The following is a 20,438-nucleotide window of genomic DNA, read 5'->3' as shown; positions in this document are numbered from 1 at the left end:
TCAGCAACTTCCTCAGTAGGAAAGACAACAGGCTAACACGGCTCCAGTTGACCAGACCTTCTCCTGCTGCCCTGCCTTGACTGTTTAGGTATTGAGACTTTGCCATGACCATGTTCCTGTTCAGGCCTTACTTTCCTTCCTCTTTAGGGCCAGTTCTCTTAATTTTTGTTCCTCCCTGCTTTAGATACCTTTCCCGTCTCCCCAGTATTTTAAATGTGTCTGATTGAGGGGGAAATTCCAACTTTGGATTCTGTAAAGAGTGATTCTCACAATTTCTGCTTTGATCATAATGATATATGCTTACGTTTTACCTCCAATTAGGGTAGATGCTGTGATCATTCTTTGTTCAGAAATACCTAAAGGGATGAGGTCCCCACCAAAAAGGGCACAGGCTACATAGTGGAGCCTGGGGGTGCTCGGGTCTGAGATGAGTGATCTGGAAGTTGAGGTCCAGCTTTTTTTCATACAACTGTGGTTGTTGGGGCAGAAGGAAGTGAAGTGATCTTGGTTAAGCTGCGTCTTCCTACCAAAAGCCCCCCAGGAGGGAGGAAGAATCTTGGGATGATATTTGCTGCTCTGGGAACTCTGTTGAGCAACAGTAAGTGTTAAGTAGACTAAAGCCAGGGAAGATAAGTTTGGAGACGGTCAATTTCGAAGATCTAAGGCACGCAACTTTCATGAAGAGACTGGATCATCAGGTTTTCAAAAAAGAGTTGCTAGCCACAGGCAGATTTGTCTGGTATTTCCAGCAAAGCAGTGTTCATGATGGGGGTAAAACGTTTCAGTTCAAATAGTCAGAGGTGGCGAGAAATCTTTCTGAGTTCCAAAAAAGATTCCAAATGACTCGCAAAACCAAGGATGCATTAGCTAACCGCAAGTTGGAAATTGTATTTTGCATGTCCAATTTCTAGCCACATTTAAAGGCATTGGAGACCTTTCAACATTTTTTATAGAAAGTTTTTCTGGCTTTAGCGATTGAAGCTGGTGAGGCATGTTACGTATACAACACTGTTTTGCTGGAGATTCCTCTTTCCTCTGACCGCCCCTTTCTTTGTTTAGTGACTGAGCCCCACAGGGTGAGTTAACTAACCTTTTGATATAATTACATTTGATACCTGTAATCATATCAAGGAGAAGTGAAGTTTATTTTATATTGCTGAAATGAAGGTTGTAAGTTGTGTATTTATTCTTTGATGTTATTTCTGTTATCTCCCAATAAAAAATGTTAATCCTAAAGGGCCTGATACAGACACTTACTTGAGAACCGTTCAGCAGCTTTTGGCCTCTTGGCAGAGGGTCTCTGTGACTGTCCATCCTTGGTGCTTCAGTCCACATTCTAAGTTTAATTGAAACAAAAATTATAGGCTGCACAGTCATTTTTGAGTTATCACAGTTCCACCTTACACGTAAGGCTTTAGTATTTAAGTGTCATTACTGAACCATTTTGGTTGGGTTATCTATAATTTTTTTAATGGAAATGGGTTATATTAGTACACACTAACATATCCGCTTAATTTCCTAGATATATATTTGATAGTGTTATTGTTTTGGTCTTTCACCCAAATTTGTGAGTAACAGGCTTGGTTAATTTAAAATTGCAGCACTATGTTTCATAGGTTTTTGATGTATAAAGGATTATTCAAACCAGAATGTAATTCATACCTGTTAATAGCTTGCAGCATTAGATGAATCTGAAACTGACAAAAATCCAGCCCACCACAGAAATTCTGTTTGAGTCTTTGAGTAAATAGTACCAGAAGTAGTCAGGTTTGACTGGTGAGTACACTGCTCTAAAATACATTGCTACATATCAATAGATAGGTTGGTCTTAAATAAGACTTTGAAATATATTCTAGTCTTGGATGTTTCTGGGATGCTTGGCATAAAGGGACTAATTGTGCATCTTTAGTTTCCAAACCATCACCATATAACTCTATAACTGTCAGGAATGACTTTCTTGTGAGTGTTAGATGCCTCAGCCTGTGCCTACGACTCCATACACTGTATCGGTTTTATCTATTGAAAAAGTGTCTGTTATGATCTTATCCTTAAAAGGAAGGTATGAAAGCCAATGTCACTGTCTTGTTCTGGGCGTTGGTCCTATGACATTATGTAGTGTGATTGTTCATTTTCGTGTATTCAGTATTTTAGAATCATCCTAAAGCGGGGTTTCATTTTTCATTGATCTGAATTTGGAAGAATGCTTTGGGATAAAACTATTGTTAGTATCAGTACTGGTGTGAGTCAGGAGTATGATTTGTAATTTATAGCATTATGTAGCTTTGTCACTACAATAATACTGTAAAACATATCACTAGTGAAAATGACACAATGTTTAAAAGATGCTTTGCACAAGGACACTTTCAGTTGTTGCATGTGACATGTTAGACTGTAGGGTCTGTATATAAATTCTCCTCCTAATGCACCTACTTATTTTTTGTAGAGTCTTAACTGGATTAAAGCATACCAAGGGAAAGAAGCAAGCTCTAACCCACAAATAAGTTGTCAGTTACTGTCACCAGAGTCTGATTCCTTTTTGAAATGAAGGTTTTCTGCGGCAGGGCTAATCCCACCACAGGAGCAGTGGAATGGGTGGAAGAAGATGAAAACTATGATTATCACCAAGAAATCGCAAGGTAAAGAATTATGGCTATGGAGAATAGCAAGCAACAGAACATTATTACTTTATTTCTTCTTTTTAGGTGGTAACTTTTAATTCTGTCACTAACAAACTTGCTTAGATGTCAGTTCCTGAATGGATGTACAGCATTACATATTATGCAAGCATACCCTAGCAGGGTATGGGGAAGGGAGACATTGTCATTTAGACTAGGATATTAATGTGTGAGAGGTAGGAGGTGAAGTGGGGAGGGCAGTAAAAGGGTACTATGTTCAGGTTAAGTAGTCTGGGAAAGCTTTCTGCAACGTTCTAAGTGTTACCTGCCATTTAGTCTCAAGGGAAAGGTAATGTGGTGGGGGTGTCAAATGTTGTGATACCCAGTGGTTATTTAAGGTACTGGCAACAGTCAAGAAAGCTTACCAGACACTGACAAATGTAGCCACTTGGTCATGGAGTTTGTGCACTTCCCACTCATAAGTAGCAACCCATGTACACTCAGCAAGCCAAACGGATATTGTGGGGACCAACTGAGATCTAAAGTGGCATAAGATGCACAAATTGGGTACTCTCAGGAATATTGCCAAAAACATTTGTAATTTGTTATACCCGTCATGTCATATAGGGATCCTCACCATGTCCTGGCCCAATACTGAGTCCGTCTAGAGCAGTGCCAGAGGACGTGAAGCAGGTTGCATCGTTGTGTATTGTAGCTCTAGAAGTTTGAGTGAGGTAGAAAGGGTGCCCTGCACAATTTACAAGGTGGACCAGTAGCAGTCGTGGAACACATTGAAGTAAAAAAATAAATAAACTTTACTTCCCTAAGATTTATTTTGGGTTTCTGATAGGGACAAACATTCCTCCTCTCAGTAAGCCCTATTCAGAGCCATCTGCCAGAACCATCTGGTATTTGACACTGTCTGTCTAGAGAAGAGGTGGTCAATCACAACATTGTGTAATCCTGATGCTACGTTTCTCTCTTTCCTAATGTAGCTAAGATAGATCATTCCACTAGTGTTGCATGACCGCCTCCATGTAGGCAGTAAGTTAATTGAAGGGTATGCCAATGGAATGTTTCTGGTATTGATAATTCCGCTCATAAGGCATCACAAGCTTTGATTGCGCTAGTTGCGATAAGCTGCTTTAGGTGGGCAATTCCTTTCTGCTCCCAGCATGGCCAGTGCACACCAGATGCTCTAATATATATGCCAGAATTGCCCTAGATGAGCAATAAGGTGTGTGCCAGGGGGGTCTACTCCTTTTTCCTTTTTAACATATCCCCTTGAGTGTGAGGCACTGAGAAAAGGTACAGGAGTGTGTCACAAGACATAAGATTGTGAGCCCAAAAGAGTAAGGGAATCAAATAGATCTTTCAGTTGTATTGAACCCAAGCAATTCCCAGAGATCTATCCATCAGATGCAACCAGGAGCAATTATATGGGATTCTGTCAGCTTATACTCTGAGGAGGGTTAGGCATCCGATCCTTCCTTGGTGGCAAAGATTAATCAAGGTTCGGGAAGCAGGGACTGCGGAATAGCCATCAGTGGTCTGTGATTCCTTTAACAGTAACCTAGATTTGCCCCTACCTTTACTTAATGCATAAAAGATGTGGTGCAAGCTTCCTTGTCCATGTTTCTCAGCCCTTGCCGCTCATTGTCTCCTGCAACCTTGTAAGGGTTGTGGTGCCTTTTGGGTGATCGGAGAGCTCAGTCTCTGTGATTTGGGGAATAGGAAGATGGGGTTTCCTTTTAAGTCTTGTCCATTGAGTCCAATAATTTTTTCTCTGGGGCTGTGTACTCCGATGTCTTCCCTGCAATGGTGATAATTATTGTGCCACGTTCTAAGAGACTGCATTTAGTGTCTTACTGTCTGAGTTGTAGACAGAGAGCAAGGAGGCATCTCCTGACATGTTAGTGCTTCCTGTTAAGACCGGCAGAATTCACTTATCACCTTAATGAAGCATTGCCCCTTCATTTAATCTATTTATAGGACACTCTGCTGTGAACTTCTAAGACAGGAGTGTCTTTTTTTTCCTTTCAGATTTATATTTATGTTTTCCAGTAGTAAAACATTGCAATAACTTGTTTTCCCTACAATTAACTAGTACACACAATTTGTTAAATGTCATGTTTGGTCTTTCATAGTAGTTATCTGTTGTGCAAATTGTTTTTCTCGCTTTCTCCTGGTTACTTAACAACTACAATATCTTATTATAAATCCCTCCTCATGACCTTGTCATTCTCCTTTTCCTGTGTTTGTCCAGCCTTTAGTCTACCTGTTATTTACTGGGTATTGAAACGCTGCCCTTGTTCATATTCCCCTGACTGTTTGGGTTAGCTTGGCGAACTAGAGGAACTGTCCAGGTCAATCCACAAATGACTTCAGGGCTTCCTCTACAGTTATAAACCTGCCCCCACTTACAGGTCTCCCTTCCTTTGGCATTTTCCCTCCCTCCAGGCTGTTAATGACATATTTACATATTTTTCGAAATTTCTGCAACCACCCTATCTGCAGCGATCTACTGAATGGTGGACTCTTTTGACCATGGTCTCCCATGCGGTTGCAACCTGCTGCTCAATACAGTTGGTTCCTGCCCATCATTAGACAGATTGGCAGTGTCCCCTCCTCTCTAGGCTCTTGAGCAACGTTTTCCTTAAGTCTCTCCTTCTTCACAGCACTTTGCTGTGTGTTGGAGCCGTGTAGCTATATAATAGAGTGCAAGGTCTGGCAAGCCGAGCCCTCTCCACTCCCTTTACAATTTTAAGACGTCAAGCTGGACTTTCTTCCTTTTTCCAGCCCACACCAGCGAGATCAGAAGACTGATTATTTCTGTAAATGTTGATCAGGGATTGGGCTCATAGTGTTTAATAGCATCTACAGGCAACGTGAGAGTAGCACCATTTTGGCCGCAGCTACTATTTCTATAATGCAGGCAGAGTGGGATGGAATATCAGGAGTAGATTAATGCTTTTAGCCTGTGCATTACCCTTCCCATGTAATGTTAATTTTGCAGTTCTGCCCTGCGAGCCACCCAAATCCACGGGTTTTGGAATCCTAGCAGCTCCCATTGTATTCCTGTCCTGGGCAGCTTCTCTGTGGTTTTCTCTACCAAGGCAGTCAGCCGACAGAGAACACTTTTATTCCTCTTAATACCAGTCCCGAGGCTTCCGTAAAATTGTATAGTTCATGCAGGAGAAGGGTGACCAAGTCCTTATGGCCGGTTAAGTAAGCTAACATGCCATCTGCAGACATTGACACTAAATGTAGTTGCGATTCCCCAGGGCTGCATTATCACTCTCAGCCAGACCACCAGCGGTTCAAGTTCTGGGGCAAAAAACAATAATGATGATAGGGGACATCCTTGCCTGGTGCCCCTCTCTATGCTTTATCTATCTAAAATCAAGCCACCAGATGTGACCCTTGCCATGGATTCCTGCTACAACTCCAGCACCCAGCCTCTTGGACTTTGGGACAGGGATCACGAGCGCCGTCTGGGTGGAGCCAGGCAACCCCCTCCCCCGTCATACGCCTCTGCAAATAACGTGACAAGATGCGGGGCTAGCGTGTCAGCAAAGTGCTGATAAAATTCGTCCGGAAGGCCCCAGCGTCTTACCAGGCGCCAGCGCTGCAATGGCGACCCTAACTTCCTGCAAGGTGATCGGGTCCCCCAGCTCCTCCTGTGCTTCAGCTTCCAGAAAACGGAGCTGCAGAGGGCCCAAAAAGCGTTGTATATCCGACAAGGGGGCCGCGGCAGGAGCCTCATACAACCGTTTGTAATACGTCAAGCAGGAATCATTAATTGCGTCCAGGTCGTGCACCACGTCCCCGAGTTCAAGCTAAGTTGTGTAATGGGCACTCCCCCAGGTCAGGTTTGATTAGCCTCACCAACAGTTGACCCGCCTTCCCCTTCTCCCTTTGCACTCTATCCAGGTAATCCTTGTAGTTGTAGCACCTCGGCCTTCCTAGCACGTCATCATAACGTGCACGTGTTTCCTGAAGTGTCACCCATGCCACATCAGTCCCCTCCAAGTCCAAGAGTTCCTGGCGAGGCTCCTTATGAGCCCTGCACACCTGATGCATACAGTGGCCCCATACAACCACCTTAAATGCTTCCCATTCCACATGAGGTGAGGAGGCTATGTTAGCATTAATGAGAAAGTATGTATATTTGAGTGCAAGCAGCAACGGGTTCAATTTCCATGTGGGGATCGGAGGACGCCGCCCCGGTGGTTGATATGACATTAATAATGGGCTATGGTCCGCCAAAGTACGCCCCAGGTTTTCGGAATGGAAATTGGATCAATTAAAGGGCAGGGAGCAAAGGAATGTATCCAGCCTAGTATGTACTTGGTGAACCGGCGAAAAGATGGAGTACTCCCTGTCCCCAGTATGTTGCAGTCTCCAGGTATCCTCAAGGCCCCAGTTGGATATCCAGGTACGGAAAGCCAATTCCTTATGGTGCGGCTGAGTCCCCAGTAGGGGAGGGTGGGAACGGTCAACTGCAATATCTGCAACACAGTTAAAGCCGTCCCTCAAGATTAGGTGACCATTCAAACAATGAGCCAGGGAGGTGGAGAAAGACTCCAAGAAGCAGACCTGGTCCTGATTTGGTCGGTATACATTGCCTAGCGTCACCTCCTGCCCCACTAATTTACCCGTGAGCAGGGCATAACGCCCCTCTGTGTCAAGCCAAGAGTGTTCTAGGGCTAAGTGGACCCTAGGTTTCACCCAGATCAATGCCCCTCCCTGGCTAAACCCGAGAAGGTGGTCGCAAAGGTCTGACCCCCTACACCTTCTCTTCAACTTCCCGGCCTATTCCCTCTTAAGATTAGTCTCTTGGAGGAATGCAATGTGCACGCCCCTGTGCCGCAAATAGGAATAAATGTTATGGCGTTTGCCCATTGTTCCCATACCTCGAATGTTCCATTTTAGGAACCGCACAGTGTTAGGTGTACTTGCCATGTCTGTAGAAACACTGCTCACATCAACATGAGATAGACCCCTTCACTCCCACCTTTACACCCAGCCGCCCTCCTCTGCAAACAATAAAACACAAAATTCCAACAAATGAACCCCCATGTTGAACAACTCCCCAACCCCAGGTCAGCCTGACAATGGTCAGTCGCCCAAACAGCATGTGAAACATAGCCCTTAATGAGGCCCTAACCCAGTAAGGCACTGGGTGGGGGAACAGATAAATCAATCAATTAATCAGAACATTTGTAATGCGCACTACTTACCCGTGAGGGTCTCAAGGCGCTGGGGTGGTGGGGGTGGGGGGGCAATGCTCCTACTGCTCGAACAGCCAGGTTTTGAGGAGTCGCCTGAAGGTCAGCAAGTCCTGGGTCTGCCGTAGGAGGATGGGGAGGGTGTTCCAGGTTTTGGCGGCGAGGTGTGAGAACGATCTGCTTCCGGAGGTCGCTCTTCAGATGCGGGGGACAGTGGCGAGGGCGAGGTCGGAGGAGCGGAGCTGGTGGTTGGGGGTGTAGAAGCTGAGTCGTCTGTTGAGGTATGCTGGTCCTGTGTTGTGGATTGCCTTGTGTGCGTGGGTGAGAAGCTTGAAGGTGATCCTTTTGTTGATGAGGAGCCAGTGCAGGTCTCCCAGGTAGGGTGTGATGTGGCGGCGGCGGGGAATGTCGAGGATCAGGCGAGCAGAGGCGTTTTGAATGCGTTTAAGTGGCTTCAGGAGCTTGTTTGAGTTTCCTGCATAGAGGGCGTTCCCGTAGTCCAACCTGCTGCTGACGAGGGCCTGGGTGACCGTTCTTCTTGTGTCGGTGGGGATCCACCTGTAGATCTTGCGAAGCATGCGGAGGGTGTTGAAGCAGGAGGATGAGATGGCGTTGACCTGTATAGTCATGGAGAGAGTAGAGTCGAGGATGAACCCCAGGTTGCGTGCGTGGTCGGTGGGTGTTGGAGCTGTTCCCAGTGCGGTCGGCCACCAGGAGTCGTCCCAAGCTGATGGGGTGGAGCTGAGGATGAGGACCTCAATTTTGTCCGAGTTTAGCTTCAGTCGGCTGTTCTTCATTCGGCGATGGCTTTCATTCCTTCGTGGAGGTTAGTTTTGGTGGTGAGGGTGGCCTGGGTGAGGGAGAGGATCAGCTGGGTGTCGTCGGCGTAGGAGATGATGTTGAGGTTGTGCAGTCGGGCGAGTGGGCCATGTAGATATTGAACAATGTTGGGCTGGGGTACTCCGCAGATTATCTCGGTGGCTTCGGAGCGGAAAGGGGGAGGCGGATGCTCTGGGTTCTGCCGGAGAGGAAGGAGGTGGTCCTTTCCAGAGCCTTGTCTCGGATCCCAGCGTCCTGGAAGTGTGTGCGTAGGGTGTGGTGGCGGACGGTGTCAAAGGCGGCTGATGGGTCTAGGAGGATGAGGGCCGCAGTTTCTCTGTTGTTCAGCAGGGCCCTGATGTCATCGGTGGCAGCGATGAGGGCTGTTTCGGAGCTGTGGTTGCTTCGGAACCCGGACTGGGACGGGTCTAGGTTCTGTTCTCCTCGAGGTATCGGGTCAGTTGTCTGTTGACGGTCTTCTCAGTGACCTTCGCCGAGAACGGGAGCAAGGAGATGGGCCGGAAGTTCTTTAGGTCTTTGGGGTTAGCCTAGGGTTTCTTGGGTAAGGCGTTGATCTCGGCGTGCTTCCAACTCTCCGGGAAGGTCGCTGTCTCGAAGGAGATGTTGATGGCTTTCCAGAGGTGGGGTGCGATGGTGGTGCTGGCTGTGTTGAAGATGTGGTGTGGGCATGGGTCTGAGGGAGATCCGGAGTGGATTGTGTTCATGATTTTGATGGTCTCGTTGATGTTGGTCCAGGAGGGCAGGGGGTTGGTGCGGATGGTGGCCGTGGGGCCGGGGGTCTCGGTGGTTGTCGGGGTCGTCGTGGCATTGAAGCTGTCGTGGATGTCTGCGATCTTGCGATGAAAGAAGGTGGCGAGGGAGTCGCAGAGGGCTTGCGAGGGTGGGATGTCGTTGGTGTTGGAGCTGGGGTTGGAGAGTTCCTTTACAATGTTGAAGAGCTCTTTGCTGTTGTGTGCGTTGTTGAATAGGTCTGAATGAGGCCCTTTTGGCAGCTCCGATGAAGTGATGGTGTCTGCGGGTAGCGTTCTTGTGGGTTGTGTAGCTGTCTGGTGTCTGTTCTCTGTGCCATTTCTTCTTCAGCTTTCAACATGTTTGCTTGGAGGCCTGGAGGTCCTCGGTGAACCAGCTGGCTTTCTTGCTGGTGTGTCTGTTGGAGGGTTTCTTGAATGGGGCTAAGGTGTCGGCGCAGTCGTTGATCCATTGTCTGAGGTTGCGGGCAGCAGTATCTGGGTCGGTGCGGTCCACGGGTGGGTTCAGGGCGAGGGCGGTGGTTAGCTGGTCTTCAGTGACTTTTCTCCAGCAGACCTGTAAGGTGGGTTTCCGGAAGGTGAAGTGGATGCAGCGATGGTCGGTCCAGTGGAATTCAGTGGTATGTTTGAAGGTGACGTGGGAGCTTGCGGAGAAGATGGGGTCAATCGTGTGGCCGGCAGAGTGGGTGGGTGTTGTGACGATTTGCCTATGTCCGAGGTTGACGATCAGGATGGTGGAGTTGGTGTCGTTGTTCTCGAGGTGGAAGTTCAGGTCCCTGAGGAGGATGTAGTCCGTGAAGGCGAGGGCGTGTGTACTGATGAGGTCGGCGATGGAGTCGCTGAACTGTGCTCGTGGTCCCGGGAGGTTGTAGACGAGGGTTCCTCTGAGGGTGGTGTTGGGGTCGGTGTGGATCTGGAAGTGCAGGTGCTCAGCGGTGCTGAGGGTGTCGTCGGTGTTGGTCGAGATTCTGAGAGTGTTTCTGTGGATGATGGCGATACCTCCTCCGTTGGTGCGGTCCCTGCGGGTGATCTTATAGCCGTCCGCGATGACTATGGCGATGTCGGGTGCCAAGGAGGGATTCAGTCAGGTCTCTGTTGGGAAGGCAACGTCCAGGGAGGTGGAGTCGAGTAGGTCCGAGAGTTCAACCGCATGTTTGCGGGCGGAGCGGGTGTTGAGAAGAATGCATCTGAGGTGGTTGTGTTCTTTCCCTGTGGGTGGATCTGCGGGTTAGATGCTGGTGAAGCTGCAGTTCCAGCAGGAGAAGGGTACTTGGGTGTGCTTCGGGGCAGCCAGGAAGCAGGTGTGTGATCGTCCGTCGTTGAGTGCGTGGAGGGTGCTGGCATTGTAGCGTGTCTGACGTTTCGGCGTTCGCTGGCGTCTGGAGCTGGGCTCGGTCCCAGCGCGGATGGACGCAGACGGGCTTGCCTTAGGCGTGCCCGAACATCGGTCGTCATAAGAAGGGGAGGGGGGCTGTAACAGATGCAGGGAGGTGGGAGCCTCTGGGTCGGGGGGCGGGTCGCAGGGGCGGGAAAATGGGCGGAAAAACACAAATGAGGGTACAAGGCAGCAACTTAGCAAAGAAATACAGTAAGCACAAAAGAACGCAGCAATACACGCGAATTACAGTACACAGAATACGAAAATCAAAAATAGTCAAGAACAGAAGGGGGAGCACTGGGGGTTTAGCGGGCGGCAGAGGCAGTCGGGCGGCCCTGGCGCGCAGTGCCGGGTAGCTGGATTGAAGCCTGCATGGGGATGGGCTCAAACCTGGCGGCGGAGTGGCGGAGCTGCTGGGGAGTGTGCTGGCCTTGGCCCCGAGGTCAAGGTTTCATGCGGCGTTCCCCGCAGTGGGGACTTAGTTCTGACGCACAAACTGACCGGTGTACGCCGGCCCCTCAAGGAATAGGTCCGCTCGAGATCGGGGGCCGCCACCAACAGTTTGGTAACACACCAGGAGCTAGGATTGCCTCAATGTTCAAGCAGCCTCAAATGACTTCATCAGCCGTCTTCTGAGTCACCACCAGCAACTTTACCCTGTCACTACGGGATGTGTCAGAATCGTTGTCCCCAGTGTCCTTCGAAGAATGGACCTCCGCCTCTGTGGAAGGGCTTCCTCCCCTCATGAGCGCCGCCAACGCCTGCAGGGCTTCAGCCCTCTCCCTCTAGATTTGTGATGATTTCGGTTTCTTAGGTGCTCCCCTGCGGGAGCGCCTTCTGGAGCACTTCCCAAGCTCCTCTGTATTTCTCAACTCTGGTTTGGGACCCACCCTTGTAGGCCTTGATCCAATCCCAGGCCTCTTCCGGACTGCCACAAAAGTGGGTATCGCCATCCAGGATAATCTGAAGTCGGGCTGGGAACATCAGGAAGTACTGCAGGCCCTCCTCCCTCAGTGCTTTCTTAACCTCCATGAACAAGGCCCGCCTTCTCTGCACTTCCAGAGTGTGATCCACGAAGAGGGAAACTGCTATTATTAATGGTGATGGGGCCCTCTGCCTGTGCCTTCTGCAGGAGTACATCTCGGTCCCGGAAATGGAGCAACCGAGTCATCACCGAGCCACCACCGGTCGCGGAGGACGCCCCGGCACCGGCAGCCTAGCCGGGACTATGTGGGCCCTTTCGAGATTATAGAAGGTCGACTGTCCCTCGGGTGCCACCACGCTTCTCAGCCACTGCTCCAAGTAGGACACCATGTCGCCACCCTCTGCTCGTTCCGTCAGGCCCAGGACTCTAATGTTATTCCGCCTAGTGCGCCCCTCCACATCTTCGCCCTGTTGCTCCAGCACACTCACCCTGTCCGTGAGGGACCCCATCTGCTGTTCGAAGGCCTTTTGTGCGGGAGCTATTTCAGTAATGCTGGACTCTCTCATTCACTCTCTCAGAGAGCTTCTTATGTTCCTCTCGCAGTAGGCCGAGTCCCACCGTGACCCTGCTGATGTCTTGATGTAGAGCGGCCTTCGTGTCCGCTATGGCCTCCAGTATCTTGCCCAGCTGCTGCTGCATTGCGTCCTCTGGAGCAGTCTGCGATTGCTCTTGGGCACTATCTTCTGATTCATGCGCAGCCCCAGCCTGTCAACCTCCAGTTTTAAAGTTTGGCTCCAGAAAGCTCACCCGGCTAATGGATCTCACTGGAGAGGTAAGGCAACCCAGCAATTAGTTCTGCAGCTTCGATCTACAAACTATGGTGCAGGCCTGTGGCTCTTGGGAGGGCTCCAGCTCTTCAACCCCCAAGATAGCCGCTCTGTTGGAAGGCTCACTGTCATGCGTGTCGCTATCCAGTCTCAAGGGCCTAGCTCTCACCCAGGCCACCACCGCTCTGGAAATGAGAGCAATCTACAGAGAGTCCCTGGCGACAATTAGCTATCAGCCACTCGTGCAGGGGACCGGGGCACACATCCCTGTGCTGTCTAAGCGCTCCTCAGGGAGGCCTGCGAAGGTTCAGGGCGATCCACCCAATCAAGTCACTCGGGACTGCGCAGCGAATCCCCTGTGTCTCAGCCACACCACAAAGTTACTGTGCCCACTGCACTTCCATGTTAATCCCGATGAAGTCCGGGCCTCCTCCAACGTGCCCCAATGGAAGCGGACATGCCAGACTCTGGCCCCCTCTTCATCCCAGGGCATAGGTCGTCCACAAGAATGGCGGCTCTTCCGCCAGACAAGTCCCAGTGTCACCGGCAAGGCACTGCAGGCCCAATTCCAGGTCCCGGGGAGATCCCTCAGGTAGTGCTCATCCCGAGGGAGGCCACAGCCCTCTCAGCAGCTCCCCCACGTCAGCCTTCTGGCTCCAACGGTGTCTCCCTGCCACCTCATGCAGCGCGTGGCACCACTCACACTCCCTTGTTGACAGAAGGGACGACTGGTGCGCCCTCGCCGCAAGGGCCGATGGCTGAGCCCGCACGCAGGCCCTGAAGCCTCCACCCGGGCTCCGACTTCATGCCCCGCCCCGTCCCTCACCTCTGGAAACAGTGGAGCGGTGTGTTAGTCTTCTTTACTGTGACGCTAACGCCACCGCTATATTCCACCGGGCTCCCGCTGTACTCTGCAGCCTAGACCAGACAGCTGTCGTCGATCCCTCAATCTGGGCACAAGCCCAGGCAGTCACAACTCGCGGTCGCCGATCAGTCCTGGGCCGCCATCTTGCGTGCTCACAGCTCGGCGGCCATTGAGAACACGTACTCACCCTTGTCGCCACGGAAGCCGATGGAACTGCCGTAACCAGCTCCTTACCGTCCTGGCACCACCAGACCAGTCTCGAGGTCTTCCCGGATCCCGGGCACTGGGGACTTCAGCCGATGAATAGCGGGCCGGTGAGGAGCTCCAAACTCATGCATCTGCCATTATCGTCTCCGTGGCCAAGCCTTCTCTGGTTTTGTCGCTTCTTGTGCCTTCCACTCTACTGGTCTATGTGTTTTGTTGGATGGTCTGGTGGGTCTGTCTCTCTTCCCATACTGTTGGGTGTTCACTGGTCTGCTCCAGGGAGGACGTCTGTGCCTGCCTGATCCCTGTAGTCAAGGAACCTACTGCCCCTGCATTACCACTTCTTAGTCTGTCAGACCCCTTTCCTTGGTCCCCAAATCATCCATGGATGACTCTTTTTAACTCCCAGATGGCTTGGAGTACTGGCCTGGCCCACTCCTTACTGGCTGCATGCGTTCAGGGTTATTTATAACGTTTGGGGTCATCAGTGGGGTGTGTGCAATTTGGCCATCATTTTACTGTTGTCTAATTATAGAGGGAAGGCACAGGTCTCTCAATATCGCTTTACCTTCAGATGCTGGGACTGCTTATCCCGAGGCCCTCTTCTGCTTTCCAGGGTTGTTGCTTGCTACCTCGTTTTTTTAGAATCCCCCCGGTCTCACTTTCTGCTAATGATTCTCCTCCTCTGGCGCATTCCACGCTGTGTGATTATGATGGTGTGCTGCTGGCCCAGGCCCTCGTCCAGCTCCCGGTTGCCGCCCCTGCTGCCATCTGGTCAGCTTGCAAAAGTTGTGCTTTTCATTGCTTAGAACACTCCTGGCGCTTTGCTTGTAAGCACTGGAGTGGGGAACCACTGTTGGGCTGTCCTCACCCTCTTCTTGTTGGAGTCTGCTTTCGGGTTGGAGTTTCAAGTGTACCCTTCTCGCCATCAGGGAATCGCAGAGTCATTTTTACCCATCGGTCCATGATGCTTATGAATTAGTTAGGGGGCTGCCGGAGCAGGCCTTCGAGCCAGTGTTCAGCCATGCTGTCAGGCCATGCTCCCCACAAGAGCTATATATTAGAGACAAATATGCTAGAAATTGCAGTGTCCCTGTCACAGACAGCATAGTGAACAAAACACTGGTATACGCATAAATGACTACAAGTAATTTCTAGTACTTTTTTAATACTTACACAGGATGTACTGCATGCTCACTGTTCTTTAAAAAATAAAAGTATGTTCTAATATCTCTGCAGAATGACTAAGAGGACGGATCAACCGGGCTGACTTCCTCTATATGTACTGGAAGTGCCGGGCAGTGTTTCTGGATAGGAGTGGTTAAGGGGTTTTAGGGGCACAGTGGGTAAATTCTTTCATTAGATATTAGTTTCTGTGCTCCAAGAATAGACATATATAATATCAATTGACCCAGAACTGGGTCTAACACAGGATATGAGACGCATAGTGGTTCAGTGGAAATGCCCAGAGAGCTCAAGGATCGACGTCTGGCTTAGTGAAATGACTGAATGGTTTGCTGGTGGAAAAGATGTGAATGTCAATGTTTCACACAGTTCTGAAACTGGCAACTGGCCCCAAAAAGTCGGAAGAGCTGTATTTGCGGTCTGTTAGGTGTCCCGTTTCAGAGGGGACTGCTGGCTGTCATAAGCGCCAAGACGCCTTCGGGCATTCGTGCGCTATATAAGTTGATAAATCAAATCAAATCAAATCATTGATCTATTTGTCTCATACCCATATCTGCGGTCCCGGTCTACCATGTTGTTAATTGTCTAGCACGTCTTAATTAGTTTTTTACTTCATTCTGACCCACAAGCTGCATTGCCGCAAACCAGCCGCGGTTAACTATAACATTACTTTTGTATTTTGTGTTTTGCTATTTACTGCTGTTTTCCTAATCCCATTGTGGTAGAATATAATTTATTTGAGTGGAAAATAGTGCAAAAACAGTAAAAAGGTTTGTAGAGCCAAAGTGGTTAGGATGAGCAGTGGAGGAGTTTGGTGAATGCAAAGGGTTAAAAAAAGGTGAGGATGACAATATTGCTGTGCCAGCTAATGAAGGATAAGTCTTTCAGATTTGTGGGGATGATGAGGAACAAAATGCCCCTTTCTGTGAGATTAAATGGAAATGCAGTCAAAGTTGTGGCTGATTGTGGTGCAAGATATAACCTGATCAGAGAGGATAAGTTATATGAATATCAACTTGATGTATTTAAAGAATATGACCTCAAATTACTGGCATATGAAGGGAAAAAGACTATATGTTATTGGGAATTTTGAGGCTGAAATTGATTTTAGAGGGAGGTGTATACGTGCAAAGGTATATGTATACAAAAATGGGGTATGTTTATAATGAAGACCTCAGCAACCAGTGATATAAATAAAGAACACAAGCTCAGTCATTCGGAGTAGTTGTTAAGCTTGGGAAGTATAGACTATCAAGGAGTAAATGACAAGTAGAAAAGAAGGTATGCAGGAGTATTTAGTGATGAGATATGCCTGCTAAAAAACAATTTAAGCAAAGGATTATGTGATATGAAGGGACATTTCACAAGGTGCATTTGGAGTGGCTGGTGCCATTTGTTTTGAGAGTAGACCTTAATTGTAAACAAAGAGGTCATAAAATGGTTGACCTCAATATCTGTGGCCAAGGAATCTGTGGGCAAGATTAGGATGTTTATGGCTCTCTATGTAAATATTTGGGTAGATTGGGTGGATTGCGAAACACAGAGATGTCAAACTTTGAAAGGTGCAACCATGTGCTCCACTTGAGGCCTGTTCTCTGCATGATATCAAATAGCAATGGAGGAAAGTTCCAAGCTCACAACCTCCTTTCATCACTTAGAAACCATGCATGTCTGCAGTATTCCCCCAGGGCAATACACCTGGTATTCAAGGATGTTGATAGTGCAACTCACGTCCAAGATCACATTTTGATTTGTGACAAGTATCAAAACAAATTTGAGACTCTGGATTGAGAGTGGCCTTGAAATCAAGGGAGAAAAGTGTAAACAGGACACTTGCAGAGTTGATCATTGGGGCATCCAGAATGGAATTGGGTAAAAGGAATGTTTGGTAAAGAAATTTACAGATGCTTCCATTCAAAGACATAGGAACAGTTACGCTTGCTTCTTGGTCTGGCAGTTTATTATGCAAAGTTTATTCTCAAATTTGTTGAAAAGTTACTAATACGTAGACAGTGAATATGGAAACATTTGTGTAATATGAAGCTTGTGAAAGTAATTTTGGGAATCTCGAGTGAAATATGCCAAGCACCTCCTTTGACACCATATGATATGCATGGTCATTTGGCTATAATATCTGTTGCAAGTAATTACGAGTAAGAGTTTGCAAAAAAAATAATAATAAAGGTAGGGTATGTCACTGTGGCTTATGCTTCCAGGGCCCTGAAAGAACCGAAGTTAAAGTTGTGCTTATTTGAAAAAGATTTATTGGCTTTCTTGCGGGAAGACATATCTTAAGCCATATGTTTGGTGAAACCTGGTTTTCCCATGCTTTCAGAGCAGTAGTCATTAATAAACCTTTTTACTACAAATGAAGCTGAACGAACAAGTGCTTGTATCACTTAATTGTTATTTAGGTTACAGAAGTAGGTCAAAGTAGAGTATGGTCTCCTCCCCCCCTAGCTCCTCCCTCTGCCTGTGAGATTGGTACGCCTCCAAGGACCCACGATACAGGTGGAGATAGCCCTTCTAGCCCACAAACTACCCCTCCAAGGCTTTCCAACTCAGACCATCCTAACCCCTACAGCACGTCTCCCGTTCTTGCCAACAGAATCATCCCCAGGCCTTTGGTCCCTTCCCCGCTAGCTTCCCACTCTGTCTGCAAGACTGGTACGCCGCCCAAGACCTACGTCTCTGGTCGAGCCACCACCTCCACCCCACCAGCTAGACATACTGACAGACAGCCTCCTGCATCATTGCTCCTCTGCCCGCTAGTGCCTCCCTCTCATATGGATTCCGCAACCCTGTACTCCAGAGCTGCCAAATTAACTCTGAGCATCCATATCTCCATTCTGGATCTCACGCACCTCCTTCACCTTGCCGAACTGTCCCTCGCTAACCTCAAGCCCAGGCTGAACCCCACAAGTCGTCTTGACCTCACTGAAAAGGAATTTCTTGCCATCCTCCAGGACTACAACCATGCCCCAGCTACCCTAGGCCTACTAGAGGTGATTGCAGAACAGACAATTTGCACAGTCACTATCAACCCTAACAGATCAGCTGCCCTTCGTAACAGAAGTGTGGGTAAAATCAATCTAGCACCGGTACACTTGTCTGCCCCGACTCCCGACCCTCCCTCCGACCCCTCTTATCGGGTCTCTTAATCAACTGCCGATCTGCAGTCATACACGCTGCAGATATTGCTGATCTCATTCTAAACAATCATTTTGATTTAGAGATTCTTATTGAATCATGGCTTAACGAATACTCATCTCCATGCCTCGACCTCTTAGTCCCTCCATTCTATAACATTACAAGGCTGGACAGCCAATCCAGTAAGAAAGGAGGAGGCATCGCCTGCATCTACCGCTCTAACCTCCTTGTCACGGAGCTCTTAGCGGATACCAACGACTCCTGCGAATACCTCACCCGCTTTATTTACAGCAACTCCACCCATCTGTGTAACCTACACATCTTCTACCACCCCCCACGATTCCTCCACTGACCACCTCATGGAAATCATCACAGCTAAAACTTTCTCCAACGTTAATGATATTTACCTTGGTGATTTTAACCTACACTGGAACGACCCCAAGGGTCCTCATGTCAACAGCATTAAAAACCTCCTTGCTGATCAAACCCTGACCCAAGCCTGCTCACTCCCAACTCACTCAAAAGGGGGCTCTGTTCTAAAATATTTTAGATTTATTTTTATTTATTTAAGTAGCTTATACAGCGCGCAGCTACCCCCGAAGGGGTGTCCCGGCGCTAAGACAGAAGCTCAAGAATACAGGAGAGGATCAAAACAAGTGCAGGACTAAATTCATGACCTGGAGAACAGCCACATTTTTAATTTACTACGGAAGAGGGATTCAGACGGGCAGAACCTGAGGTCAAGTGGGAGGCAGTTCCATAGTTTGGCAGTCATTACGCCAAACCCTCTGCCGCCCATTCTGGATCGTCGAAAGCGTGGTACAATCAAGAGACGAAAATTGTTAGATCTCAGCGTTCTGACTGATTGAGATATTACCACTCGCTTTTTCAGGTATCCAGGCCCAAGGCCATTGATAGCACGAAAGGCGAGGGTGAGGATCTTGAATTGAATGCGGCTTGCAATAGGTAGCCAGTGTAGCTTTTTGCAGTAAGAAGCAACCGACTGACGATAGGGGATATTTCCAATCAGTCTAGCCGCCGCATTCTGCACGATCTGAAGACGATCGATCAGATATTGAGGGGCACCGGCGTACAAGCTGTTGGCGTAATGTAGATGAGATGTGATGAGGGCCTGAGTGATGGTTCTACGGGCGTCTAGGGGGAGGTACGGGAAGATCTTTTTAATCATGCGAAGTTTCGCAAAGCAAGCTGAGGTGACCTTGTTGATTTGCGCTTTACACGAAAGTGAGTCATCAAACTGAAAACCAAGGTTGCGTGCTGATTAAACAGGAGTAGGCGAGGGGTTAAGCACTGTGGGCCACCACAGGCTGGGGGATATCAGAGTTTTCTGGTTAAAAAATAAGACCTCTGTCTTATCAGTGTTGAGCCTAAGGTGGTTGATGGTCATCCAGGCACAGATGTTATCCAAACATTGGCGGAAGTTGGCAAAAGTGGAGTCAGAGTGATCTCTAAAAGAGAATATCAGCTGAGTATCATCAGCGTAAGAGACCACTCTGACCCCACAGGACTCCACCACTGCAGCCAAGGGTGCAAGATAGACATTAAAAAACCGAGGGCTCAGGGCAGAGCCCTGCGAACACCACACAACAGGGGTTTACCCTCTGATTTAAATGGCCTGAGCGCCACCTTCTGAGATCTGCCCGTAAGAAATGACTCAATCCAGGATAATGCAGAGCCACCAATTCCAACCTGCCTTAGACGATTTAGTAGGATTTTATGTGAAACCGTGTCAAAAGCAGCGGATAGGTCGAGGAGGACCAACATGGCCTCCTCGCCCCTATCCACACACTCACGGATCTTCTCGGATACCTCCAAAAGAGCAGTCTCGGTATGAATCCCGCTCTAAATCCGGATTGAGAATCGCGCAGTAAGGAATTGTTTTCTAGGTATTCTGTCAATTGTAGCTGCACAGCCTTTTCCAGAATTTTTGCGGGTTTGGGGAGGAGGGAAATGGGGCGATAATTGCTAAATTTTGCAGGATCAGCATCAAGCTTTTTCAGGATGGGGACCAACAGAGCCTCCTTCCAAGCAGTCGGAAATTTGCCATGATAGAGGGAGGCATTCCAGATAGAAAGAAAGGGTCTAGCCAGTAAGGGGGCCAGGTCACCCATGATCTTGGCGGGGATTGGGTCGGAAGGAGAGCCAGATTTGCACTGGGTGAACAGCCTAAGTGCGGTCTCAAGGGTCAGCTCGTTAAAAGATCCTTCCTACAAAACCGATCACAGTGATTCCTAATTAATGGTAACCTGTCTCCTTCCTCTCCGGTCACGGTCGGAGTCCCTCAAGGATAAACCCTATCCCCCACCCTGTTCAACCTTTATCTAGAACCGCTTACCGATGTTCTACGCGCTGCAAATATCTCCTACAATATGTACGCTGACGATGCCCAGATCTACACCAAAATCTCTTCTCTCGAGGAGATCCTCTCCTTGAATGAGGCCTTGAAAC

General features: G+C 48.6%; 1 protein-coding gene across 1 annotated transcript in view; it reads left to right on the top strand.

The window, feature by feature from the left end:
* PRMT7 (protein arginine methyltransferase 7) overlaps positions 1–20,438 on the top strand; it is a 479,021-nt gene that overhangs the window by 14,139 nt on the left and 444,444 nt on the right. The window contains exon 2 of the mRNA XM_086947749.1: positions 2,444–2,636. Within this exon, the coding sequence (XP_086803875.1) occupies positions 2,542–2,636 (95 nt within the window). The 5' untranslated portion in view covers positions 2,444–2,541. The remainder of the gene's footprint in view (positions 1–2,443; positions 2,637–20,438) is intronic.

Source organism: Lissotriton vulgaris, chromosome 12 (assembly GCF_964263255.1).
Source record: "Lissotriton vulgaris chromosome 12, aLisVul1.2, whole genome shotgun sequence".
Taxonomy (NCBI): Eukaryota; Metazoa; Chordata; class Amphibia; order Caudata; family Salamandridae; genus Lissotriton; species Lissotriton vulgaris.
This window is presented reverse-complemented; position numbering and strand designations above follow the sequence as displayed.